This window comes from Mercurialis annua, linkage group LG1-X (genome assembly GCF_937616625.2).
Source record: "Mercurialis annua linkage group LG1-X, ddMerAnnu1.2, whole genome shotgun sequence".
NCBI classification, from domain to species: Eukaryota; Viridiplantae; Streptophyta; class Magnoliopsida; order Malpighiales; family Euphorbiaceae; genus Mercurialis; species Mercurialis annua.
The window spans coordinates 12,579,605-12,606,537 of NC_065570.1; the positions used below are offsets into that span (position 1 = coordinate 12,579,605).

The 26,933-nt window shown below is 31.1% G+C and overlaps 1 protein-coding gene across 1 annotated transcript; it reads left to right on the forward strand.

The window, feature by feature from the left end:
* Positions 1-1,546: 1,546 nt before the first annotated feature.
* Positions 1,547-26,642, forward strand: LOC126664998 (3-hydroxyisobutyryl-CoA hydrolase 1-like). The gene is made up of 13 exons (XM_056106090.1): positions 1,547-1,720; positions 15,999-16,067; positions 16,245-16,308; positions 21,295-21,374; positions 21,483-21,567; positions 23,137-23,220; positions 23,288-23,373; positions 23,874-23,995; positions 24,095-24,155; positions 24,745-24,843; positions 25,893-25,994; positions 26,079-26,120; positions 26,477-26,642. Exons 1-13 carry the CDS (start codon positions 1,547-1,549, stop codon positions 26,606-26,608), a joined length of 1,200 nt encoding a protein of 399 aa, XP_055962065.1. The 3' UTR covers positions 26,609-26,642.
* Positions 26,643-26,933: the final 291 nt, after the last annotated feature.

Genomic DNA, 26,933 nt, shown 5'->3' on the forward strand with positions numbered 1-26,933 from the left:
TAATTTTTAAACAACGTGATTAAAATAACAAACATACAAAGTTAGTAAATTTTTGTTATACTATTAATTCTAAAATATATAATGTGATTTAGCCCTCATAATATAATAGTTCTTTATCCCTGATTTTGCTTACAAAAAGTTAGTTTGAAGAATAAGCACAACGCACTACAAGTAATATTGTATTTGGCAACAAAAGTTGTTGCAGCTAATTTTTTTTGCTGTTAAAAAACATTTTAGAGCATTAATTTTGAAAGTTGCTGCCATTAGTTAAGTTATAGCAGCATCTTACAGTAAATTTTGTTACCAATTACTTAAGGCAACGTTTTATTAGCAGTAATATGCCACAATTGTTTTTTGTTGCTATGTGTTAATAGTAACAATTTTAGTACTATTAGCAGCAAAAATGTTTCCTGCTAATTCTAGTATTTTTTGTAGTGACGGGATCTACTATTTTTCTACAAATACAGAAAATACTTTTCTAGTTCTTTTGCTTTTGCTGAAAAGACTATTAATCTAATGGAGAAATTTTTAAGTAGATTTAGTCCACCACATTATCTATGGACTAAATCTATGACATTATGACACATTATTAAAATAATTGTACTATTATAATATTACTATTTAAAATATAAAAAAATAATAAACAAAATTACAATAGTGCCACTATTTTAATGACGTGTCATAATGTGATAGACTAGTTCACAAATGACGCAATAGACCGAGTCTACCTAAAAATCTCTCTAATCTAATGACACACGAAATCACTAGAGAAGGAAATTTCTTGATTTTTTCCCATTCTTATGTCCCAGTTAATTATTTTATTTTATTATTAAAATTGATTCTAATTGTTTTATTTTTATTTATTGAATAATCTTAAAATTAGTTTTTATCCTTATTATCCCTATTAATTTTAACTTTGAAGTAAATAATTCTTGATAAAATATAGTAAGATTAATTTATCATAATTTGGGTTTCAATGCGTATTTATTTATTTAATAATTAAAATATATTTATATAATTAAAATAAAATGGAGGGATTTTTTATTTAAACAAAAGTCTAATGATAAATTAAATCCATATATTTGTGGATTGTTACACTTTAATCTAAATTTTTTAGTTTTTATAATAGTAGTCTAATTTTAATATTTAGTTGCAATTTAGCCATTTTTTAATCAATTTAATTTTCTCAATTTTTCACCTCAATTCAATGTATATTAGTTTCATTTGGCTTTCTAGTCATTTTTAATTTTGAAATAGTTTTTTTTCTTTAATCATCAAAAAAGTTAGAGACTTTATAATTGGATTTTAATATTATAATTTATTTTTTAATATTATAAGTTAAATTTTAAAATTTTAAATAAGGATCAATTTTGTTAATTGTGGAGTTAATTTATAAATTCAACTAAAAAATAGAAAAATTGGATAAAATTATAACAAAACGTTGAAATTAAGTTATTATTATAAAAATTAAAAATATTTAAATAAAACAGTAATAATTCAAAAAAATTGAATTTATTTTATTTTTAGGTCTAAAAACAAGCCAGTCATGTCATTTTCTCCTCAAAAGAAGCCATTTTTTAAAGTGGCGCGTCTTATACATGCAGTGATCAATATTAATTATATTTGCAAAATATTACAGGTGATTTTTGAAGGAGACTCAATTTTCAGAAAGGTGATACTAAATCGACCAAACAAGTTCAATAGTTTGAGTTATGAAATGGTAAGTCAGATATTTCCTTTTTTCGTTAAATTTTTTATTTTACTAAATTAATTTGTTACGAACGACTTTATAATTATGAAATTACTTTTATTTATAATATTAAAATCTTAATTATTTTTTTAGCTATTTGCAATGCTTGAAAGGTTTTTAGATCAATCATCCACAAATGAAATTTGAATGACTTTATTTGATTCCATATAATATTTATCAAGACTGAACTTAGCTTAAACTCAATAGCGTTTGATAAAAATAAAAATTAAATGCTGAAAATTAAGTATTGAATTTTAAATGCTGAAAATAATAATTGCTGATTATTTTTTAAGCGCTGAATTAAATAAGTCAATTGATAACTGCAATTACTAAATATTAAAATTTTACTAAATTTACATATTAAAACTCTAAACATTAATTATTTTAAAAATAAATTGTTTAAAAATATGTGTTTTAGTTGCATTTGTTAAAAATAGTCCTTATAAATTATTATTTTATATTATATTATTTAAAAATATAACCCATAAATGTAATACACTTATAAATCAGCTCTATTACTTTCTGAAAGAATATGATCATAGCTAAACACACCAGAATCAACATTTGCTTAATTATGGATGACCGTCCCCAAGAACTCTTTATAATGTTGAACTAAAATCTCTCTAATTCTATCAAGATCAGTAACATCATTATCATCAGAATCTTTAATAGCTTCAGTCTTGATTTTTTGAAAAATCTGGTTGCAAGAACTCATCTTCTGATTAAAAATGAGATTATTTCTTGCCCCCCAAATATGATAAACTGCAGCAGCGAACATGAGTTTCCTCAGCTTGACTTTTCTGTTCCTGCTGTTAGATCTTCTACAAAACATACTAACTTCTCTTCTCCAACAGAGGATATCTCTATCCATTCCAACATAATTCAGCACTTTCTTCCAAACTTCTTTAGAGAATGCACAATCAAAGAACATATGGGTCACATTTTCAACCGCAACATTACAAAGACAGCAGATATCAGAATCCACAGACCCCCACTTAGCCAACTTATCCCTGGTTAGCAATCTGCTAGAAATAGCTAGCCAACAAATGAAAGCATGTCTAGGTATATTCCTAGAGCACCAAACTAATCTGTACCATGGAACATTATTATGAACTGGGGTCATTTTTTCCCTCAAGCTATTAATAGTGAACTTGCCCTTAGAGTTAGCAGTCCATCTCACTGAGTTCTCTCTATTCTCATTGATTGAGAAGTTCATTTCGACATATCTCCAAGCCATCAGAGTATACTCATCCATAGGATCAGGCAGCTTCCAACCATTTCTCCTCCAAACATCATTGACTTTAGCAGATTTAGGGACTTCAGAATCCTCAATAACCACATTAGGAAACCTATCTCTTAAGGAAGATCCATTGGCCCAAGGATCAAACCAGAAAGAGAAATTTCTGCCATTGCCCAAATTGTACTCCAGATAAGGAGCAATAACCTTTCTCACTTTCAGAAGACTGCTCCAGCACCAAGAGTTGCCATATGTCTTAATAATCCCCCAGAAACTGAGCTTCTTAAGCTTATTCTCATTGACCCAGCTAGCCCAAATAGACGGCTTGAGAGAGACCAGACTCCAAATATGCTTACAAATAGATGCTATATTCCATCTATAAACTGCCTTAACCCCTAACCCACCTTGCTGCTTCTTATTACAATTTTTGTCCCAAGAGACTAACCCTCCTTTCTTATGATTCTCTGAGCCATGCCAAAGAAAATTTCTGCAGATGCCTTCTACCCCCCTAATCAGACTTAGGAAGGATAAAATCGAACACCAATAAATGTGCAGGCTAAGTAAGACAAAGTCAACTAACTGAAGCCTACCCGCATAAGAAAGACATTTGCTGGTCCAATGTGACACTTTAGAGGAAAATCTATGCATAAGAGAAACACACACCTCTTTAGAAAGCCTAGAGGAAATGAGAGGAATTCCCAAATAACAAATAGGCAAGCTACCCTCTTTGAAGCCTAAAATCTCAAGAGTCTCATCTCTCTCAAGATTAGAGGAACTATTAAAGAACACTGAGCTTTTCTTGTGATTAGGGACAAGACTTGAACAAGCTGCAAAGTCTTTAAGGACACTATCAATAATGGTTATAGATCTCCTATCCCCCTTACTGAATAGGAACAAATCATCAGCAAAGGACAATTGGCATAATCTCAGATTCTTGCAACCTTTATGGTACTCAAAACCAAATCCCATCTTAGTTTTACTAATCATACACCTGGTAAAATACTCCATGCAAAGAACAAATATCAAAGGGGACATAGGGTCCCCTTGCCTAAGACCCTTCCCTCCTGCAAAGTAGCCATTACTTTCCCCATTTATCATAACAGAATACATGGGGGTTCTAATGCAGGTCATGACTATATCAATAAAACTCTTGGGAAATAAGAAACCAATCATCACCTCCTCTATAAAATCCCAATCAAGAGAGTCAAGCTTTTTTAAAATCCACTTTAATAGCATAGGAATTGTTATTGCCCCTATGGTAATTTCTCACTATCTCATCTCAGCTATACTTCTATTAGGGATAAAAGTAGACTGACAGTTATTAACAATACCATTGATAACACCTCCAATCCTATCAGTAATGATCTTGGAAATGCATTTGTACAACACATTGCAGCATGCAATTGGCCTATAATCACCAATAGAGCTAGGGTTACTGACCTTAGGAATAAGAGTGATAACAGTTGAGTTCAATTGCTTGAGCATTTTCTTAGCACTGAAGAATTCTGAAACTGCTTTAAAAACATCCTCTCCCACCGTATCCCAACACTTCCTGAAGAAAGCACTACTGAAACCATCTGGGCCAGGGGCTTTGTCCTCTTTGATAGAAAACATGGCTTTTTTAACTTCATCAAAAGTTACAAAAGAGATAAGACTATCTCTATCCTGGTCAGAAAGAACGTTCCCCTCATTGAAGATTACAGGATCTACAGATCTTCTGTTAGACATTTTAGCCCCTAAGGAACCCACATAGAAGTCCACAATATCCTTCTTTATCTCCTCAGCATTTCATAAGCTTTAAAGCCACAATACTCTTCCTGGATTGTCTCTGCCTTAGGCATTTATGAAAAAATTTAGTATTTTGGTCTCCAAAATTTATCCACAGAGCTCTAGATTTCTGTCCGAGAATGGACTCCTCCCAACTTAATAGCTTACCTAGGTGATTACAGTAAGCCCTTTCCTCCTCTTGCAATAGGACATTAAAAGGATCCAAAGCTAGATTAGTTTGAATGCCTTCCAATAAGAGTCTAGCTTGAGACACCTGACCAGAGATACTACTAAACTGATTCTTGTTAAGAGTCCTCAACTCCTTCCTAATCAGCTTTAGCTTCTGATAGATTTGAAAAATAGTGACCCCTATAATGTCACGACCCAAAATATTGAGCCGCAACCGGCGCTAGGGAACGGGAGTGGTAGCTCCGGAACTCGTAGCAAGCCTTAAATCACTATTAATTTTTCGCAAATAATAAACAAACAACAGCAAACAACGGAAGCCAATATACATATATAACACATAAACCAATATTTACACTAACTGTTCAAAACCTCGCGGGCTCTAGTTACCGTACCCTGTACGAACTGGCCTGGCGGTACTATATCCATCAGTTAGTGTATCCAACATATCACCGGCATCTGGTGCCGTGAATGAAACATAAAACACGTAGCCTATCAAAACATATAAACAAGACAGCAAGTATTATGTACAATCAAAATGTACTGCTGTCTAGACTACGACTTTGTCAACGCGGGACCACTACTGCAGCATTCACAGAAGTCAGAAACAATACATACACAGCTGACTTCTGGACTTCAAAATCGGCCTCTAGCTAGGTCCACAAACTAAGCACCTGAAAGACATCAAAGGTGAGGGGTCAGTATTTGGGAAAATACTGAGTGAGTTTGCATTTACTAACGGTATTATTATAAAAACATAGCATCGCATCTCAATAAAACAATAATATAAAACATATAAACATGTATTTGATCCGTACGAAACTAATATCCTAGCATGCGACACATTTCTCGAATAATCATTATCATTCAACTCAATCGTAAATATCAATCGCGAGTCTAACTCGCTGGTGGCCCAGCCACTAGATACGGGAACTCCAGACTACACCGTAGCCGAGTACTTACTCGTATCAAAAACCCAATCGTAAATATCAATCGAGAGTCTAACTCGCTGGTGGCCCAGCCACATAAATTTTATAATCATCAACAGCTCCCAGCTGTGTCAAGTCATTTCTCAAATGCAAATATACTAGACTGACTCGATACTGGTGATCACACAGCCTATTGACACCCAATAGGTAGCTAGTTTCTTCGGATCGCATACTAGTACTTGTATATAAAAATTAATAAAGCATATAACATTTCAATCAATTATATATAATGCGATGCGTGTAAACAGTATATATATATATCTATACAAAATAACTTTATATGTATAATACACGAAAGTAAAGTGCAACTCACAGTGACCGCAATCCAATCACAAATATGGTCGATGAAATGATATGCCCTCGCTATCCCACGTCTACTGACCTCTCTGCTCGCTGACACGTCTGATAAATAATTAACATTTAATGATTAGACGTGAATCTCGTATTCCTATACGTATAATACTTTTAAGTTTTAGGGTTTAGTTTCATTCCGGTGAAGTTTTAAGGAGTTTTCAAGGCAATGTGCAGGTGCTGCCTGCACATTGACACTGTTTAGTAAAACGACGATCTCTCCCAATTGAACCGTTGGATCGACATGAAATTTGACAGACGCGTTCCTAAGAGGCAAGTCTATAAACTGACCGTTGGGATTTTGAATCTGCCAAGTTTTGGGTAGTGTGCGAACGCACACAATGAGTGTGCGAACGCACACCCTAAAACTCAGGGAGTGTGCGAACGCACACTCAATGTGTGCGAACGCACACTCGTGACAGCCCCCGGAAAGTCGTTTTCCGGGGCTTTTCAGCCATCCCGACGTGCTATACATTCGACTATACAATACCCGCATCTCGGTTTTCATTAAAACGCTATAATAACTTCAAAAACGTCGAATTCAATCCTAAAACTCAATCTGACTAAAACAGCCATATATATTCGAATTTATCACCTATTTTCGAAATATTTACCTTGATTTGATGCTCGGGATTGATAGAAGATTCGATTCTGAAGAAATCGCCGCGAAAATTGCTCGAATCGGACGTCGAACGACGAAACAGCGTCGAAACGACGGTATCGCTCGTTAACTCTCAAAATCTCTCGATCCTTCTCTAATTCATATCTTCTTCTTCTTATAATTTGGCTAAAATGCCACTTTGATCCTTGTTCTTTTTGTTTATTATCATTTATTCTTTAAACTTTTCTTTTATACGATTTAGTCCATAGCTAATCGATAAATCCTTTTACTATGACTTATACGTATTATTTATATCCAATAAATAATACGAAACTCGATATTAATACTTTCCCGTCAAAACCTATAAATTTCCATTTTCGACACAAAGTGGTTAAATTACCACTTTGGTCCCTGCACTTTATTTCGAGCTTTTCTTGACATTTTTCCTCTTAATTCCAATTCGAACTTATGAATTGAAATATATTACTAAAATCCTCGCATATAATCCTTTCCAAAACCGACCTACTAAAACTTATTTATCGGTAAACTTTCTGATATCGCCACCCTGGCGAGTCCAAACTGGACACGTGGTCCAATTAGATAATTAACATTTTGGGGTATTACATGTAATAGTCGTATTCCAGTTCCTTCTAACTAAGTTTTGGAAGTCTAGATGCTCACACGACACATTGAAGAACTTGAAAGAGCTTTTCCTACAAGAATCTCCCACCTGCAATCTGACCAGAAGGGGACAATGATCAGAGATACCTGGATTTAGAATCTCATAGTAAGAGTTCCCCCACACATTCAACCACTGGGCATTAACCAAACACCAATCAATCTTCCTTAATATTCTTTTCTCACCAATTGATTAGTACACCAAGTGAAGTTATTTCCCAATGCCTTCAATTCAAACAAATTGGAGAAAGCCACACACTTCTGAAAATCTTCAATAGCCACTAAATCTATCTCATTACCCCCTTGTCTATTATTATCCTCCATAACAACATTGAAGTCCCCAATAACAATCCAACTCTCTTTGATACATTGACTGATTCCAGTGATCTCATTCCAAAGCTCCTTTCTCTCATTAGCCAGATAAGAGCCATACACAAATGTGCAAATCAGCACCACTCCATTAATAACGATTTTACTATGGATGAACTGCTTATGATAAAGAAGAATAGAAACATCCACATCACATTTATCAAAGATAATCCATATTCTACCCATATCAGAACAGCATTAGTTATTAAGAACCTCTCAACCAGGAATTTTCTTTTTAAAACTCTTCCAGACACTATCAAATTGACATATATCCACTCTAATTTCATTAATACCAAACACCAAAATACCTTTATTCTTAATCAGAGCAGCAAGCTCTGATTGCTTTAGAGGGTTATTAAGCCCTCTAATATTCCATGATGTGATCATTTATCGATTTCCAAGGGTCTAGCAAGATTCCTGCCTCTCTTGCCATTGCCAATTATCCCCACCAATTGCTTATAACTGCTTCTTCCAACATTGCTACACAAGGGCAAAGCATTCATCATAGTCAAGACATTGAAAGGATTCTCAATTACCTTAGGCATAACATCATTTTTCACTTTTGCAGCGGAGAAACAAACTGGATCCACAACATTGGGATTACATTTAGTAACCACATAATCATTCACCACCTCTTGGACTTCCTTTTGCTTAGGATCTACTTTTTCCTTCTCCTTCAGCACTAGAGTTCCATTCCTACAAGAGTCTTTTGAGTGGCCTATTTTCTTGCATTTCTCACAAGTTAAAAGTCTCCCATACACAATACGTTGCATAAAACTGCTACCATTTTCATCTTGGAGCAATACATGTTCAGGATACAGCCTATTAACTTCCATATTAACAAGGATTCTAGCAAATGCCAATCTAGATTTACTCATTGTGCATTGGTCACTATATAGAGGAGTTCCACAAAAGCTACCTATCTTACTCAAGATCTCAGGAGACTAGAACTCCCAAGGTAAGCCAGACAGCTGAATCCAAATCGGTATGGTCTTAATCATTGAAGGATCCATATTCATTCTAGGTTGCCACTTCATCAACATAAAAGGCCTTTCATCAAAAGTATATGGACCTTCAACAAGAACTCTACTGCACTCCTCCTCAGTACTAAATTCAAAGAGAAACAATGAGTGATTAATTCTAGTGACATTAAGCAACCCAAACTTCTCCCATCTATTCTTCACAAAAGCAGCAATCCGCTCATACCTCGGAGTCATGCCATACACGCAACCAACCATGAACCTCTTCCATCTATGTTCCTCATTGATTACATCTTTAGAATTAAAGCAAACAATTCTTTCCCCATCTTTAACTGCAGGAGGAATGAATTTAAGAACACTCTTCCCACTCTTCTGACGGTTATCTGTGAACAGAGCATTCCATTTCTTTCTTTCCCCAACATTCAAATCATCTTCCACAGATTTAATCGTATTCCCATCCGTATCGCCATCAGCGTCAATATTCGACAACTGATCACTAGAAACCCTAACTTCATTTTGCAAATTAGGGATTTCAATTGAAACCTGATCTTCAGTTTTCCCTAATTCTGCATCCACTCCATCACCCGATAACTCCAAGCTCACATTAGGACCCTTCTAAAAGCTAAATTGTTGAGCTTTCTGAACTCATGCTTAAAGAACTTAAGCTTCTAGTAAATCTTATACATACTGCACCCACTCATATTCATATATTCCAACCATTATGCACAATGAAAGTGAAATTAATATGCTCACCCCATACATTAAAGAACTTGAAAGGAGTTCTCTTATTTACTACATTGGCCATCATCCTGATGACCACCAAAGGGGAGTGATTAGAGATGCCAGAGCCCTTAACCTCGTAGTAAGAATCATTCCACTCCTCGATCAAATCTCATTCACAAAACACCAATCCAACTTCCTCTAAATTCTTCTGTCATGTAAGCTCCATAGAAAAAAAACATGGAAACAATTTACTATCATAAATAATTCTACAATGAAAATAAACTGACTATAAGTAGCCATCACATCCATGGATTTAAATCGCGGTAACGGCCGCAGTCGCGGTCGCGGCTTTACATAACGGTAACAGATTGGTAACGGCCGTAACGTTGCGTAACAGTCTACCGAAGTGCATTTTTTAAAAAAAAAACTGTAAATTACGTAGAATTAAAAGATTTTGAAAGAATTAAAATGACATTTAATTAAACAAATATCTAATAAAAAGAACTATAAAAAAATACACATTTTATTCATTAATTTATATCATGTATTTTTTTGAAGACTTAAAACTTATAGAAGTAGGAGTACACACACATATATATAGCTTAAATTATTTAGTTATTCCATTATATATAGATAATTATTATTTAAAATATAAATGTTTAGGATTAATTATTTAAAAAAAAACCAAGCTCTAAAAGACTAAATAAGAGTTTATAAAAAATACAAAAAAATGTAAGCATAAACTCTTTTTTAAAGATATTAATTTAATAATAAAAAAGATATAATTTATGTAATTTATTTATATTTAGTGAAATTTTATAATTTTAGTCTTAAATTCAAGATTTTAGTTCATTAAAATTTATCATTTTGGGCTTGTTTAAAAAAATAGATTAGTGATCGGGTACTAGGCCCAATGAAGTGTTGTCACAAAACCTAAACCTAAAAGAAGAGAAGTTGCGGCGCTGCAACTTAATAAAATACAGGAGAATACATTTGACAGAAAGGTGGTCGCTGGCTGCTCCTCTTATCTGTGCTGCTCCTCTTCTTTTTTCTGTTTCAAAATTTACTTCACACTGTTACCTTTTAAGTAAAGGTGAGAAAACATCCGGTTACCTAGAAGTAACGGAGGTAACAGCCGTTACCTTACAAATTATATATAACGGTTCAAAATCGGTCCTAATGGTAACGGCAGGTCCAAAAACGTGTAAATAACAGTTGTTACGTTACGTAACAGCCGTTATTTAAATCCATGATCACATCCACATTAATCGTCTTATTATTATAAAGAACCCAAATCCTGCCCATGCTAGAACAAGAATAATTATTATAAGACTTAATCATTCAAAAGCTCTCCACCTTTAAACCTTTTTTCAATTGCACCATGAAGTTGAAAAACTCTCTCAAAACCCTCCCACCTTTAAATTTCATTCCAATTGCACCCTGACGTAGGAAAATCCTCTCAAAATCCCCCCACCCTTATATTTTTTTCAATTGTACCCTAAATTGTAAATTTTTATGGTTTTGATTTTAAAAAGTTATTGGATATAATTTTAGGAAGAATGATTTTTTACATTATTCATAATATTAGTGTTTAATTAGAATATAGATTAAAAATAAAAGATTATTTTAAAAAAAATTGATGTGAAAAGAGATCAATTTAATACTTTGGGGTACAGTTGAAAAAGAATATAAAGGTGAGGGGCTTCTGAGAGGATTTTCCTACGTCAGGGTGTAATTGAAAAAAAGTTTAAAGGTGGGGGGGTTTTTGAGTGATTAAACCTTATTATAAAACCTCCCAAGTAGGAAGCTTTTTCTTCAAACTATCCCGAACTTTAATAAACTGATTCCAATTCACTCTAGTTTCTGTAATTCCCATAATAAAATTTTACTCGTTCCAATCATATTAATAATTTATGATTGCTTTTAGAGGTCTATTCATCCCTCTAATATTCCACGCTCCTATCATCTATCAACATCTATCATCAGGGAGTTCAACCTAGCTTTCCTCCCATCCCCCGCATATCCAAATTTCATATTCTTATTGAAACTAGGAGTACTACATTCACCATCAATGCCAATGTCATCAGCCAGAGTCTTGTAAAAACAAGCACCAAACGTTACATTACTATTCCCCTTACTAATAGGAGTCTTCTTTAAAACAGATCACAAACTCTTGAGAATCTTAATAACATGAACAGTGTTAGAAATGATAGAATCCCGAGGGATATCTTGATTAACACCATCATCAACATCTTCATTAACCACCTCCCTTTCGATACCAAGAACCTTTTTAGTATCTTGAGAAACTATGTAATTTTTCTTAGCATGTCCTAATCTACAACACTTATCACATAACATAGGCCTCTATTCGTAAACAATTTTTTGTTTGAAACCATTCCCAAACTCACCTTGTAATTCCATAGAATTAGGAAACTGACCCGCAACCTCCTTCTCCACAAGAACCCTAACAAAATTTAACTTAGTTCTACTAAGAGTACATTGATCATGGTACAAAGGTGAACCATAAGAACTTCCAATCTTGCTTAAGATAGCTGAAGTCCAAAACTCCCAATGTAACCCTTGAAATTGGATCCTCACTAAAACTGATCTAATGGTATTTGGATCCATGTACATTCTCGGTTGCCATTTCTTCAGCGTCAACGAGTTCTGATGAAATGTATACGGACTGTCACCCAAAATATGGTTCTAATCTTCTTTATCTCTAAATTCAAAAAGAAATATAGAGGCATTGATCTTCACCACATTTTTCAGACCATTCTTAATAAATCTATTCCTATCAAAATAATTTAATCTTTCAAACTTAGGAAACATACCATAAACACAGCCAACAATGGCAGACTTCCACTTATCTTACTCCTTTCGAGTTTCATTTGAGTTAAAACTGACAAATTAGACTCCACCTTTAACCGCAGGAGGAATGAACTTCAACTCACTCGCTTCACTCCTTTCACGGTTACCAGAGAATAGTTTGTTCCACTTTTTCTTTTCAATTAAGGAACCATTGATCTCCATAGGAACATTGTGATTAAGATTCTCATCCTTTATAGCCTCAGTCGTCAGATCTGTCACCTTCAGGCTCATTTCACAAACTAGGTCATCTACACACACCATTTCAATAGAAGCAGGACTATCATTCTCCTTATCAACTTGATTTAGCAAACAATCATCATCAGTAGTCTTCTTTGCCTTATTCACCATTTTCTGATTAGTTTACGTTACGATTATTCCTAGAATTCTAATTAGTTTAGGACTTTAATTTATCCTAATATGTGTTGGATGTTGATTATGTCGCTATTCGGTCTGTGTAGGAAAAGGAAGTCTAAATCCTATTTTGGATTTGAACTTCTGATTCCTTTAACCTATTTAGAAGTCTATAAATAGACAAGTTATGGCTTGTAGAATTTAAGAGTGTGAGGAAGATTAGTACGACAAAAGCATTATTTAAGTTTATTGTTGGGTTTGGGCATTAGAAAAATCTCTACCGTTCTTTTGTATTCTTCATCTATTAGTGAAGAAAACTCGTTACTTCGCCCGTGGAGTTGTCATTGACGAACCACGTAAATCTTGTGTTTGTTTTTAGTTTGATTCATTATTTTGTTATATGTTTGATTTCCTAATTACGTTTCAACTATTCCGCTGCGACTTATCTCACAACAAGTGGTATCAAAGCGACAATTCTGATTTGGGATTTATTTGGGAATTTTTTAATATGGCTATGACAAAATTTGAAATTGCGAAGTTTGATCGCACCAAGAGTTCTGTCTTATGGCAAACCAAGATGCGAGATTGTTTGACACAAGCTGAATTACGAAAAGCATTATTGGAGAAGGAGAAACTGTTAGAGAAGATAACTGAAGACGAGATTGAATATTTGGATGAGAGATCTCTATCTACCATCCGGCTATGTTTATCTGATAATATTTTGCGTGAAGTTCTACTCAAAAAAATCCGCTTTTGATTTGTGGAAGAAACTTGAAGCGCTGTTCTTGAAGAAAAATCTCACCAGTAAACTTGTTGTCAAAAACCGTCTACATATGCTTCATATGGCTGAAGGTACGTCTTTGAAAACACACCTTGGAGAATTCAATTCTATTATAATGGATTTGGAGATTCTGGATATTAAATGTGATGAAGAAGATCTGTCTCTTATGTTACTTCATTCATTACCTTCTGATTAAAAGCAATTTTGTGAAAGTTTAATATTTAATCATGATACGCTTTCTATTGAGGGAGTTAAATCTGCCCTATTTTCGGAGGAGTTAATGGATAAGGAGCTAATGGGCAATGCTAGTCAGATATCTAATACTGCCTTTACAATCAGTACTAGCATGAAGACAGATTATGATAGCAATTGTCCGAAACACAAAAACTCTACTTGTAATTATTGCAAGAAGAAGGGGCATCTAAAGATTGATTATTGGAAAAATCCAAAAAGCAAAAACTACCGAAAGCCTAACGTTCAAGCCAATATTGTTGAAGATGAATCAGATCAGGACCATGAAGATGTGTTAGTAGTTTGGAGTGGAGTTTCAGGTTTTAGAGGGAGCTGGTTCTACAACCGGTTTAACCCAGAGAACTGGCTTGATCCAAAAGTGCAGCAGAAATCTATAAGTTCGAAATTTTATGCAGATTCGGGTTGTTCATATCACATTTGTGCCAATTTTGATTCGGTTTCCGACTACAACAGAGTTGATAGTGGAGTTGTAGTTATGGGAAATGGTCAAACTTGTAGAATTTTGGGCATTAGTTCAGTCAAGATCAAGATGCATGATGGAAAAGTTAGAACATTCATCGATGTTCGACATGTTCCTAAAATGCATAAGAATCTTATCTCTATCTACTTTAGAAATTTGTGGATATAAATTTTATGGCAGGAATGGGGTTTTGGATATTATGAAAGATGATGTGGTGTTATTGAAAGCTCATAGAGTGGGTCGTTTATATGAGATTTATGAAACAGTTATGACTTCGTCTCTTTTACCAGATTCTACTGATGACATTGCCAAGATCAAGGTCAACAAATTCACAGTTGCGTGCCAATTGGTTGATAAGTTATTTGATTTATCTATTGTGTCATTTTGCATTAACAAGTTCAAGACGTTCTTGGGCTTGTTTGGAATTTCTCAATTGTAGTAACCTGTTATGGTGAAGTGGAGAAGGTGGAGTTTGGTTGTCATTCTAATTTATTGAAGATGCAAGAAAATTCTAGTCAAGGAGGAAATTGTTAGAATTATTTCTAAAATTCTAATTAGTTTAGGACTTTAATTTATCCTAATATGTGTTGGATGTTGATTATGTCATAATTATTGAGTCTGTGTAGAAAAAGGAAGTCTAAATCTTTTTGGATTTGAACTTCTTATTCCTTTGACCTATTTAGAACTCTATAAATAGACAAGCTATGACTTGTAGAATTTAAGAGTGGGAGGCAGATTAGTACGACTAAAGCATTATTTGGGTTATTGTTGGGTTTGGGCATTAGAAAAATCTCTACTGTTTTTTTGTATTCTTCATCTACTAGTGAATCAAACTCGTTACTTCGCCCGTGGAGCTGTCATTGACGAACCACGTAAATCTTGTGTTTGTTTTTAGTTCGATTCTTTATTTTTCTATAAGCTTGATTGCTTAATTAAGTTTCTACTATTTCGCTGTGACTAATCTCACAACAGTTTCTTTTTATATCACAAACATTGGTCTTATATTTATGTTTTTGTTATAATTTTTTTTTAATCAACATAGAGCTTTATATTAGCTCCAAACTATTGCAGTCACAAATGTAAGTTTCAGGATAAAACCCGATAACCTAACATAGAACAAGACACCCATGCTAGAAACACAAACGCATTGATCATATATTGTCTTACAAACTTTGGAAGTTAAAATTATATAACTTCACTAGACCTATATAAATTTGTTGATCCATTAAGATTCTACAACCTGCAAGCCTCGATCATCGCAAAAATTGCTGAAGCAACAAAATCGTCAAGAAAAAGCTTGAACCATCACAAGAATTTGAAATGAACCAAATAACAATAACTAGACACAATTCACCAAGAAACGGTACAAGTAAACGTCCAAAACTATAAGATCTTGATAGAATCCTTAAAACGTCAATAAAATAATAAAAACATATATCACAACAACAAAAACTCTATAACATAAAAATTTATTCAAAAAATTCGAAAAATGGTAAAGCAAATGGTGAAATTCCGGTCTAAAATAGGAAATACCGTTTTCCACCCAATAAAAACGAAGCGATGGAATATGGTGGAAAAACAAGAAAAATTCTCTCTCTAGGTTTTCTTTTGCTTTTTGTTTTTATTTATGTTATTGTTATATTGTTTTGCAGGTTTCTCAAATGCTAAAGAATTTAAGAACATTTGAGATGGATTCTAGTGTCAAATTTGTTATTTTGAAGGTAAATAAATAAATTTTAGACTAGCGGTTTACAAATGCATTTATAACTTCTTTCCTTACCATGTGATTTAGAGTTCTATGCTTTTTCATATGATTATGTTTTCTATCAATATATTAATTGTATTATATTATCCTATAATATTTTTTACTATTATAATATTTTTAATATAATTATTAGGCAAATGGAAAAGCATTTTGTGCTGGAGGTGACGTTGTTTCAATTCTTGGTTCCATGATGACAGGTGAAATTAATTTTTTTAATTTTGTATCACCTACTAATTATCAAAAATGGTTACAAATTCGGGAGGGAAAAAATAATTATTATTTTATTTCTTAACTTTAAAAATTCTGCATTTGAAAGATTCTATTTTTTGCATTTTATAAAGGGGATATTGTATGCTAGTAGCTTCTTGTAGTAGCTACTGATAGAAGAAGCAAACATTACAGCTCATGTCCACCCCCAGCTTATTACCACATCAATTAGAGCATAACTAACTCAAGTCTGATGGGCAAAAACTAGTTACAAGAAAAGCATGATAAGTCATGAGAATTTTTTAGGTAAACTCAGTCCACCACGACAGCCGTGGACTAAGCCTATCATATTATGACACGTCATTAAAATGATGGCAGCCTTGTAACGATAAAGTGGGAGACTACATTGTTAGTGATATGCACTAGGTCAATCATGTTTGACCATGTTTTGACTCTATTATTTTATTATTTATTGATTGGCAGTTTTTATCATTTTATATTAATGATTAAAATACTTGAATGGTTAATTCTTTCTAAGGTCATCAAATATGTGACTTGATAGTAGAACCCTTAAATTTTATAAAATAATTATATACCATCTATCCCTAGTCTTAATATAACATTGAGACTAGTATGATGTTGACTGATGATTATGTTTTACTAATCATGTATATGAGATATTAAGTCAAATCATAGGTGCTATTTGAGAAATAAGACACTGGATGACCCACTATGAGAATACTACATAGATCACTGTCATAAGTAATTCTCATTACAGTTCTATTAGTATAATCCTTTGACCTTGAAATCATCATGGATTTCTACATAGGTATTTTATATTTTGATACAGTCTTACATTATCTTTAACAGGATAATGGAATAGATTGTCATTGGATATGAAAGTAACTATGTGAGAAATGTGAGTGACTTAGAAGGAATTTGTCCCTCATTTATTTGAGTAAGATATCTATGGGCCCCTTGAAGAAGATAGACTGAAGGAAATGCATGGCCATGCTAAAAATGAATTGATAAAGAATTATCATTTTCAGTCTACTTAAAATCAAAAAACTAATGATTGAATATTATAAGGATGACATGACTATGCCTTATATTCAATTTGGATATCGAGAGACAAAGGAATTAAAATGTTATTATAAATGGTTAAATCGGATTGTCGATATTCATATAACTTGGGTAGTCATAATGTCTTGCTAGAGGCCACTTATGACTTGTGGGCTGAAATAGGGATTTCAGGCCTACTGCCAACGTTATATGAACCTACAGGGTCGCACACTAAGAACAGGCCCAAAACAGTTATGGGTTGTATAAGCCCAATGTGATTAAGTGATTAATTATTTTATATATATATATATTAATAAATATATATTAATTCGAAATTTAAGGATAAGTGTGTTTTTTAATTTATTATTTTTTGAAGATAATAAATATAATAATTAATATATATGGATGATTATCAAAAAAGGAGTTTTTTGATAAACATAAACTTGTAGGAATTGCAATAAGATTGAAATTCGAATTTGTCTCAAACCCTAGTGTTATTGTATGACTATAAATACACATTAAAGAATAGTTTTGAGAATAACAAAATTTATTATTCACTAAATCACTAAAATTCGAAATTGCTTGTGAAGCAATAGTGCTAGCACACAAGCACTAGTTTTGGCTAAGGTCTGTTCGTGTGGATACTCGTAGAGGACGCATTTTTTGGAAGCGTTTCTGATCCGAAGCTAGGTATCATCAAAGTGAACCACCTCCTTCCTTCCTATATTATTGTTGAATTCGACATACAAGTAAGTATTAATTTTATTGTTAATCTATTTATTCGAATTACATGGATCTTGGTTTGGGTTTTAGATAAAAATTTTAAAATTCCGCTGCGTTAAGAACAAAACCCAACATACAAAGCTAACAAACTAAAAATTGAATCTATCCTCAAAACATGGTAGAAACAACCTTGAGTCAATAACAACTCAACACCTCATCTTGAATAAATTAAATCACTTTCAGGTGGAGCAATAGATTGAGTTGGAGCAACATATTAAGCTAGCTTGGGAGTTTTTTTAACTTATAAAAAAATCAACCTGCTCTGTCACCATATAAATTTTATAAGCCCAACTTGGCAATAACTTGTTGGAAAGGTCCGGGAGCCAAATCCTTGGTAAAATTGTCAGCTATTTGGCCAACCGAAACAGCATGAAGAAAATGAACTATATCCTTATGTAACGGTTTGATCTCCAAGAGTGGCTTGAGAGAGATTTTCTTTGAGCTGCATAACTCATGTTCGCGAGCGATTAGCAAAGAGGCGGGACAAGATTGTCCAGGCATCTTTTGAAGTTTGAGCGGCTAAAATCAATGGAATTATTTCAGCAAAGAGAGATCTGAGAAGGGCGGAGAGGATTAGCTTGTCCTGCCTAAACCAATGAATATAGGCATCAAATAAAGGTTCGTCGTTAACTAGAGGAGGTGGTGCAGTATCACCGTTCAGATATTCGACGAGATCATATCCATTGAATAAAGAGATGACAACATTTCTCCATGATGGATAATTGGTAGAGGTTAGAGAGAGGGGAATTTGTTGATGGCCGTTAATGGTGATTAGAGTAGCACCTGAAGGTGAAGCAATGGTGGAAGTAGGGTAAGAAGAAGTGGAATTAGATTGGTTGGCCATTGGATCAGAAAAATTGTCGTTAGACAGTGAAATCTCTGATACCATATAAGAGTTGTTGTAATGTTGTTTTTAGTGTATTTATTTCAAGGCCAAATAGCCTAATATATATATACAAAGATGTTCATCAATTGATTAGCTAATTACAAGGGATTTGGAGCTATCATAGTGATACACTATTGACTAAATACATAAGGAAATAAAATAAAATTTTAAATTGTGGGACTGATTTTTGGTTTTTTAGATTGTTTTGATAATATTGTTAACATAATTAAAAGTAAGCTAACAAATCGTTAACATAATTGAAATTAAGGTACTAAATCATTTAAAAGTTAGAATTAAATTATTAACGGAACTAACAGAAGTCCCTAATTTTGATAGAATCAAAATTGAGGTATCAAATCGTTTAATTTTTAAATAAAAAATATCAAACTGTAAATTATGACAAATGTGATGGTCTTAAAAAAAAGCAGCTATTGTTTGTACCCTATATAAACTGATGATTACTCACAAATTTATTGATTTTGTAATTTCTACAAACACAATCAATATATTGTTGGTTTTTCTCTTTATGTTTTTGATATTATATCAGTTTTTAAATATATACTAGTGTCGCTTTACGTGTTTCACACGTGACTCGTAATGTGACTCGTCAAATTATCAAATAAAATTTAAAATAATAGGTAATTTGTAATAGTTTATCTTATTAAATATTTTAAATAATTGTTTTAATTATTTAAAAAAATTAATTGGTACTCAAATTTTATAATTATAGAGAATTTTAATAGAAAATATAAAATATAAAATTAAAATTAAAATAATAGTTCATTAAAATAGTTTATTTTAATGATAAGAACTCGCAAATTTTCTTTTGGGCCAAAAGAAAAAACAAATCTTCTTTTAAAAAAAAAAAAGAAACCCGCAAATCCTATTTAAAAAGACAAATATATAAAATCTTGATCTAATTTAAATTTAAAAACACTTACAAATTAAGTTGCAGCATATAATTGAAATTCGCCAATTCCTTACAGTGCTCTATATACTTTGGTTTAGCAACATTGAATGTTGGATATACATCACCAAGTTTGTTAAATAGTATATGTTTGTAAGGATGCATTATATTCATTTATTTCAAACTCTATTGCCTAATTCTTCGGCAACGGTGATTTTTTAAAAGCTATTCACAACGAAACTCTTCACCTTTTCATTACCAGCTGTTTTAGTTATAAATATAGTAGCTGGTTTTAAGCCGTCCATCGAATGTAATTCTCTTTTGACATATTAAAATTAAAAGACCTTACACTTTTTTCCATGTTTGAATCTCCATATATCAAGCACAAATCTTTATGAGTGTGGGATAATCTTTATTCAGAATGCAATAGTTTAACACTCGCATGCATATGTTAAAAAGATTTAAATTAAATTCAATACAATGAAATTAGGAAAAAGAGTGACTTTTGAGAATAATGGAACCGTAAACCGTAAATTATATAGTGATAGATATAGTAGAAGACTATAAAATAGGTGAGTACTTTAAAATAATTTAAGTTAGCTAAAATTTAGATAAAACAATTATTGTTTAATAATAATTAAAATAGCATTAAGGACAGTGGCTTGTAACGTAACTTCTTAATGAATATATTAGTAAATTTATTATAATTATATCAATTTTTTATTTATAATTAATATTAAATTAGTTAAGAATTTTTGTAAAAATAAATATAATATATTCGGTTATTAAATTTTTTTTCATACTGAATTTGTTCTTCTTTTGGTTTTATAATAACCATAATTAAATAATTAACCTAATTTTATTTAATAATATCTTTAAAAATAATAAGATAGAAATTTAAATAATAATATTGACCAAATACATTATTTTAATTTAGTAGTTTAATAAAACTAAAAGAATAGGTATTCGTACTAATTTGGAAACAATTTAATTATTTTTTACATACTAAAAGTTAAATTGGAGATAATTTAGCTACCTATTCTAATTAGAACTTTAATTATAATAGTGATTAATTAAATAACTAATTAGTTAATGACTATAAAACCTTTATTTATTAGTAAATTGAAAATGATTATTCAGTATATTTGTCTGTCCCCCCCTCCCATCATCCGTACTTTTATATATAGTATAGATTACTGTAATTTTTGTTCATTTTCAATTCAAGCCCTTCTATTTTTAGAAATTTTATTTTATATCTTAATATATATAATTTTGACCCCCCGTACATGGGATTATAATGACAAGTTCAAAGTGCTTTTTGTACTTAAAATAATTCAGGACATTGGAGCTTTGGAGCTAGATTTTATAAGAAACAATTGAATTTGCACTATTTAATTGCTACATATAAGAAACCTCTGGTAAGCTAATAAATATTAGAATCTTATCTCATGTATATTTCATTATTAAAAATTAATTATTTTTTCTAATCTTTATTCATTATTTGTAACTTTGAAATAAAAATGAAGATTCCATTTATTGATGGTATCGTAATGGGAGGTGGTGCTGGACTTTCAATGCATGGAAGGTTCAAGATTGTTACAGAGAAAACTGTAAGTTTATTATTTTTTATTGGCTTAATCCATTTTTAGATTTCTGTACTTTTAATTTTTTATTAACTTAATTTCTGGTATATTTTTTTTAGTTAGTCTTGTACTTTTCACTTTTTATGTATTTGGTCAAATTTTACAGTGATTTAGTTCTTAATAGGTAGATTAGGAAAAATTCTTAGATGAACCTAATTCATCACGTATGATTATGAATCATCCATTTATCGTGTGACACGTGTAAACAATAAATGTATTAACTAATCAATAAATATCATATTAATTGTCTATATTTTAATGTGAATTAATGTGATATTTATTGAATGGTTATTACATTTATTATGCCACGTGTCACACGATAAATGGATGGTTCATAAACCTACGTGGCGAACTAGATTCATGTAAGTATTTCTCGTAAACTAGGGATAAAGTAAAATAAAAAATAAACTTTAAAAAAAATTAAATAAATATATTCTTTCTATTTATACAGGGATTAAATAAAAAAAACAGAAATGTAGAAACTAAATAAAGAAAAAATAAAAAATATAGTGACTAACTAAAAAACATAGACCAGAAACTAAGTAAATAAAAAATAAAAAATATAGAGACCTAAGAATAGGTCGTGTATTTTTATTTTCTACTTTAATATTTCGGCTAAGGCTTTGGTTGGCACAATCTATTATAATTTATGATATTTGTTTTTTTTTTAATTTTTTAACACTTTTAAAAAAAAATTGAAAATTCTATAAGATCTAATAGTTCAAATATTTAAAGGTTTTCTCTTATATAACTAATACTTTTAATTTTCCCAATTTTTTTTAAATTTTAGAAAATTACCAGTATTTTTTATGCAATTTTTCACTAATTTATAATATTTATTTTCTTGATTTTACTAATATGTATTTTTGTATTTAAAGATTTATATGTATTTTAAAAAAACGTTACCTTATTCTTACAATTTTAAAAAGATAATATCTTAAAATAATTTTTAATATAAAGAAATTGTTAAAATTTGAACTGAAATTGTTGTGAACTTTGAAAATTGGATTGAAATTATCAAAATTTATTTGGATTTATAAAAAAGAGTTGAAAAGATAATATTTCATTAAACCTTGTTAAAAACAGATTTTGAAAGATTAGAAAAATAATTAATAAAGAAAATTAAATTATTTGAAAAATAAATGTTTTTGGCATTTTTTTTTTATCAAAGGTAGAACTATTCTATGTTAGGTGTTAGCGGTAACGCGGGAGTTAGCGGGGATTAGTATTCATTTTTTAAATCAGGCGAAACAACTGTCTGCGGAAAGTTACTGTCGAACCCCTGACCTCCGGATGTACATAGAGGAACTTAGCCACTAGGCTAAGCCCTCAAATACGTTTGGAATTTCTTATATTTTGTTTTCAAATGTAGAATATAATTATTATTTTGGTGACGAGGGAACTCCTACGGAGCCCGATTTAGAATATGATATTAAAAAGAAACAGTGTGTACAAAGAAGCTGCTATACTAATTAATTAGTGCATAAACTAATTTTAACCCCAGACTGAATAAAATTTTATTTTTATAGGTATTTGCTAATTGCTATGCCAGAAGCTGCTTTAGGACTATTCTCAGATGTTGGGGCATCACATTTTCTTTCTAGGCTCCCAGGACATTTTGGTAATACATATAAGTAATTTTTCATAAAATTATATAAATAGTTTATTAATTTCATTTCATGATGTAGGAGAATATTTAGGACTTACAGGAGCTAGACTAAATGGAGTAGAGATGCTTGCATGTGGCTTGGCTTCACATTTTGTTCTCTCCAAAGTAATAATTTTACTTAGCCTTTTTCTTTGATTCTTTGAATAATAAAAAAATTAAAATATTATATTTTTAAATTGCAAAAAACTGTTTGTCTTTTCTTTAATACTCCCTCCGTCCTATAAAGATAGGTCACCTTTCTATTTTGACCGTCTCAAATTATAGGCCACTTTCTATTTTTGGTTAATAATTTTAAACTTAAAAGTCTTACTTACCCCTAATAAATACACATTGTTATCTTCAATTTAATTAATTGCTACATGTTCCAATATAGAATAAATGTCATTTTTTAATACCAATACAAAATATACCAATACAAAAATTAGTCATCAATACATTATTTATTTATTTAAAAAAATATTAAAGATTAAAAATGGAAAAATATACAAATAAATTAATTTTAACTAATCTAACTATTTTTTTCTTAATTCCCGTGTTTGTTCAAACGGCCTATCTTTGTGGGACGGAGGGAGTAGTAATTTAGTTTAACTTATTTGTGCGAGTAGGATTTGCCTTCATTGGAAAATGCACTCCAAACACTAACATCATTCGAGAATGCATCAATTCATGAAGTTATTCACAAATTTTCACAAACTCCTAACCTTAAGGATGACAGCATTTATAAGAGGTAATTTCTAGTTTATATATTAAAATTTTGTTTAGTTTAATTTCATCTTCTTAAATGAGTATTTAGAGTTATTTTATTTATTTGTATATTGGTAAATAGGTTGGAGATAATTAAAGAATGTTTCTCCAAAGATAGAGTTGAGGAGATCTTACTTTCTCTTGTAAGTACATATAAACATTAATTTATTATAGTATGATAGAGAAATTCTTAGGTGGACCGGGTCTTGCACGTCATCCGTAGATTAAGCCACTCATAATAATGCAATACTTTATTGAAATGATGGTAATATTGTAATAATTGTATAATAAATGCATTCAAATTTTTTTTTGATGAATATATGTTTTATTAAAATGCATTTAAATTTTAATGGTGATATTACAATATTGCCATCATTTTAATGAGATGTTGTATTATAAGTGGCTAGTTTATAAATGACGTGGTAGACTCGGTCTACCTAGGACTTTCTCTAGTATGATATAAGTTTATGTAGTTTATTATCATTATCATTAATATTCATATGAATATAATCTATAAAAAAATTCAGTCTAAATAAGACATCAATTTAAAGATTAATCTCATTTATCAAAAATATTTTTTAAAGATTTATCGATCAGATTGGACTTCTAAAAACAACACTTCTCTAAAATTTTGCTGTCCTTTAAATTCAAAATAAGTTTAAGTGAGTATATTTATTAAAATTTGGAGTTGGAAAAAATAAAAATCATATTTCTGGAGTTATTGTATTGCAGGAAAACGAGGCAAAAATGAAAGAGGAGAATTGGATTACTATGGCAATAAAATCCATCAAATCAGCAAGTCCTCTAAGCCTCAAAATTACTTTAAAATCGGTAATATATTTATACGATAAAAACTAATAGTAAAGTGAGTTTTAATTAAGCTTAATTACTTAAAAACATCCCACCTTATAATTTTTTTCGTTTATACCCGGATATAGGAAATTTTCAATTGTACAATATTTTGGGTTTTTCGTTTTCATCTCTACCCTGAAGCACTAAATTAATCTTTTTTCATCTAAAAAAAAGTTAAAATAGTCCTTCATTTTTAACCTTTATTCTAATTAAATATAAATGTTACTAATTTTACAAAAAAAATCATCTCTTTTAAACAAAATCAACTAATTATTAAAGAATTAAAAAATTCCGACAAAATCATCGTCCGCCGCCGTCCGAAGGAGGAGCTGCCTGCTTCTCCATTTTGGAGGAACAACTATCTGTTCCTCCATTTTGGAGAAACAGATGTGTTCCTCCAAATTCCTCCAAAATAGAGGAACAGCGATCTGTTCCTCCATTTTGGAGGAACAAATCAGTTCCTATAGATGGAGGAACAGTGTTCCTCCTTCCATGGAGGAACATGAAGGAGGAGCTGCTGCTCCTCCTTTTCCGGAAGGGGGACGGCGGCTCCGGCGAATTCGGGCGGAGGTGTCCAAAAATAAAAAAAAATTAATTTTTTTGTTTAAATTTAGTGACGGATCGAAGAAGTATGGTGGTAGATCGAAAAGTTTTTTTTAATAATTTAATTTTTTAATAAATTTTTAAAAACAATTAATTATGTGGACTCATTTAAACTTTTTTAAAGTTGAAGAACTTATTTGTATTTTTTCAAATAAGAAAAAATATGGTAAAATCGTTCTATTTAATTGTTATTAACGTTTTTATCCTTAAATTATTTAAATTATCAATTGTACCCTTAGTTGGGGTAAAGTTGAAAACGAAAAACCCAAAATATGGTACAATTGAAATTTTTTCTAGGTCGGGGTATAAACAAAAAAAAATTACAACGTGGGGTGTTTTTAAGTAATTAGTCCTTTTAATTATAATTTTAAAAATGAATTAACATATTATGGTTAATTTAATATACCAATGTTGTATGTTTTTAGATAAGAGAAGGACGACAGCTGAACCTGAAGCAATGTTTAATTCGTGATTATACAATCTTTTGCAATATTAGCCGAGCAACTGTTAACAAGGATTTTTACGAGGTATATAATAATTATTATTATTATGTTCTCGCTAATTTTTATATAATAGATCACCTTTTATTTTTATTTCTTTTCTGAATGTAGGGTTCAAGAGCAATGCTATTTGATAAAGATAAAAAACCAAAGGTATGTATTTATGAGCACATTTTGTAACAATTTATGAACAAAATTAGTTTAAAGTAGTTGGGGTTAAAACAATTATTTATAAAAAAATGTATCGATATATATTTTTTTTTAAATAACAGTTCGATCCATTTTAAAATAAAGAGTTAATAATATTTCAGTTTGATTGATAATTTATATTTTTAATTTAGTTATTTTCTTTTTATTTCTTTCATTGGTATTTTTAATATAAAGTATTAAATATAATAAAAGACTATAGAAATAACATTATATGTTGTTTTTACTCCATCCTACTTGAGTGTGCCATTTAATCAATTAATTAAATAAATGGTAAATTCTATTTTAAATTTGTACAACAGTGGGAGCCGCCAATACTAAAAATGGTGAGCGAAGATATGGTCGATCGTTGTTTTGCTGCCATTAATGACGATGACTGGAAATATTTGAAACTCCCACCTTCAAGATTGGAATTCTTTAAGTCGAAGCTCTAGATGCTCAAATCCACATTTGATATATTTTACTGCAAAAGTACAACTATTTTTTTTGTAGTTGTAATAAAAAAGAATGAGATATCATTTTTATTTCATTTGTCATTGTGTACTAGAGTGATGGATTTTTCAAAAATGCTGGTGAGTTTTAACCAGAAAAATAATATATAAACCATTTAAACGTTAAATATTTGTAAACCAGACTGATGATACCTCTTAGCACTAAAGAGTTTGTCATTTTTTTGTATCATGTATACAATGCTTGTGATGCATGTAACAAAATTATTAATCCTTGTTTTATTAATTTCCGTGTTTTATGCCTTATGAA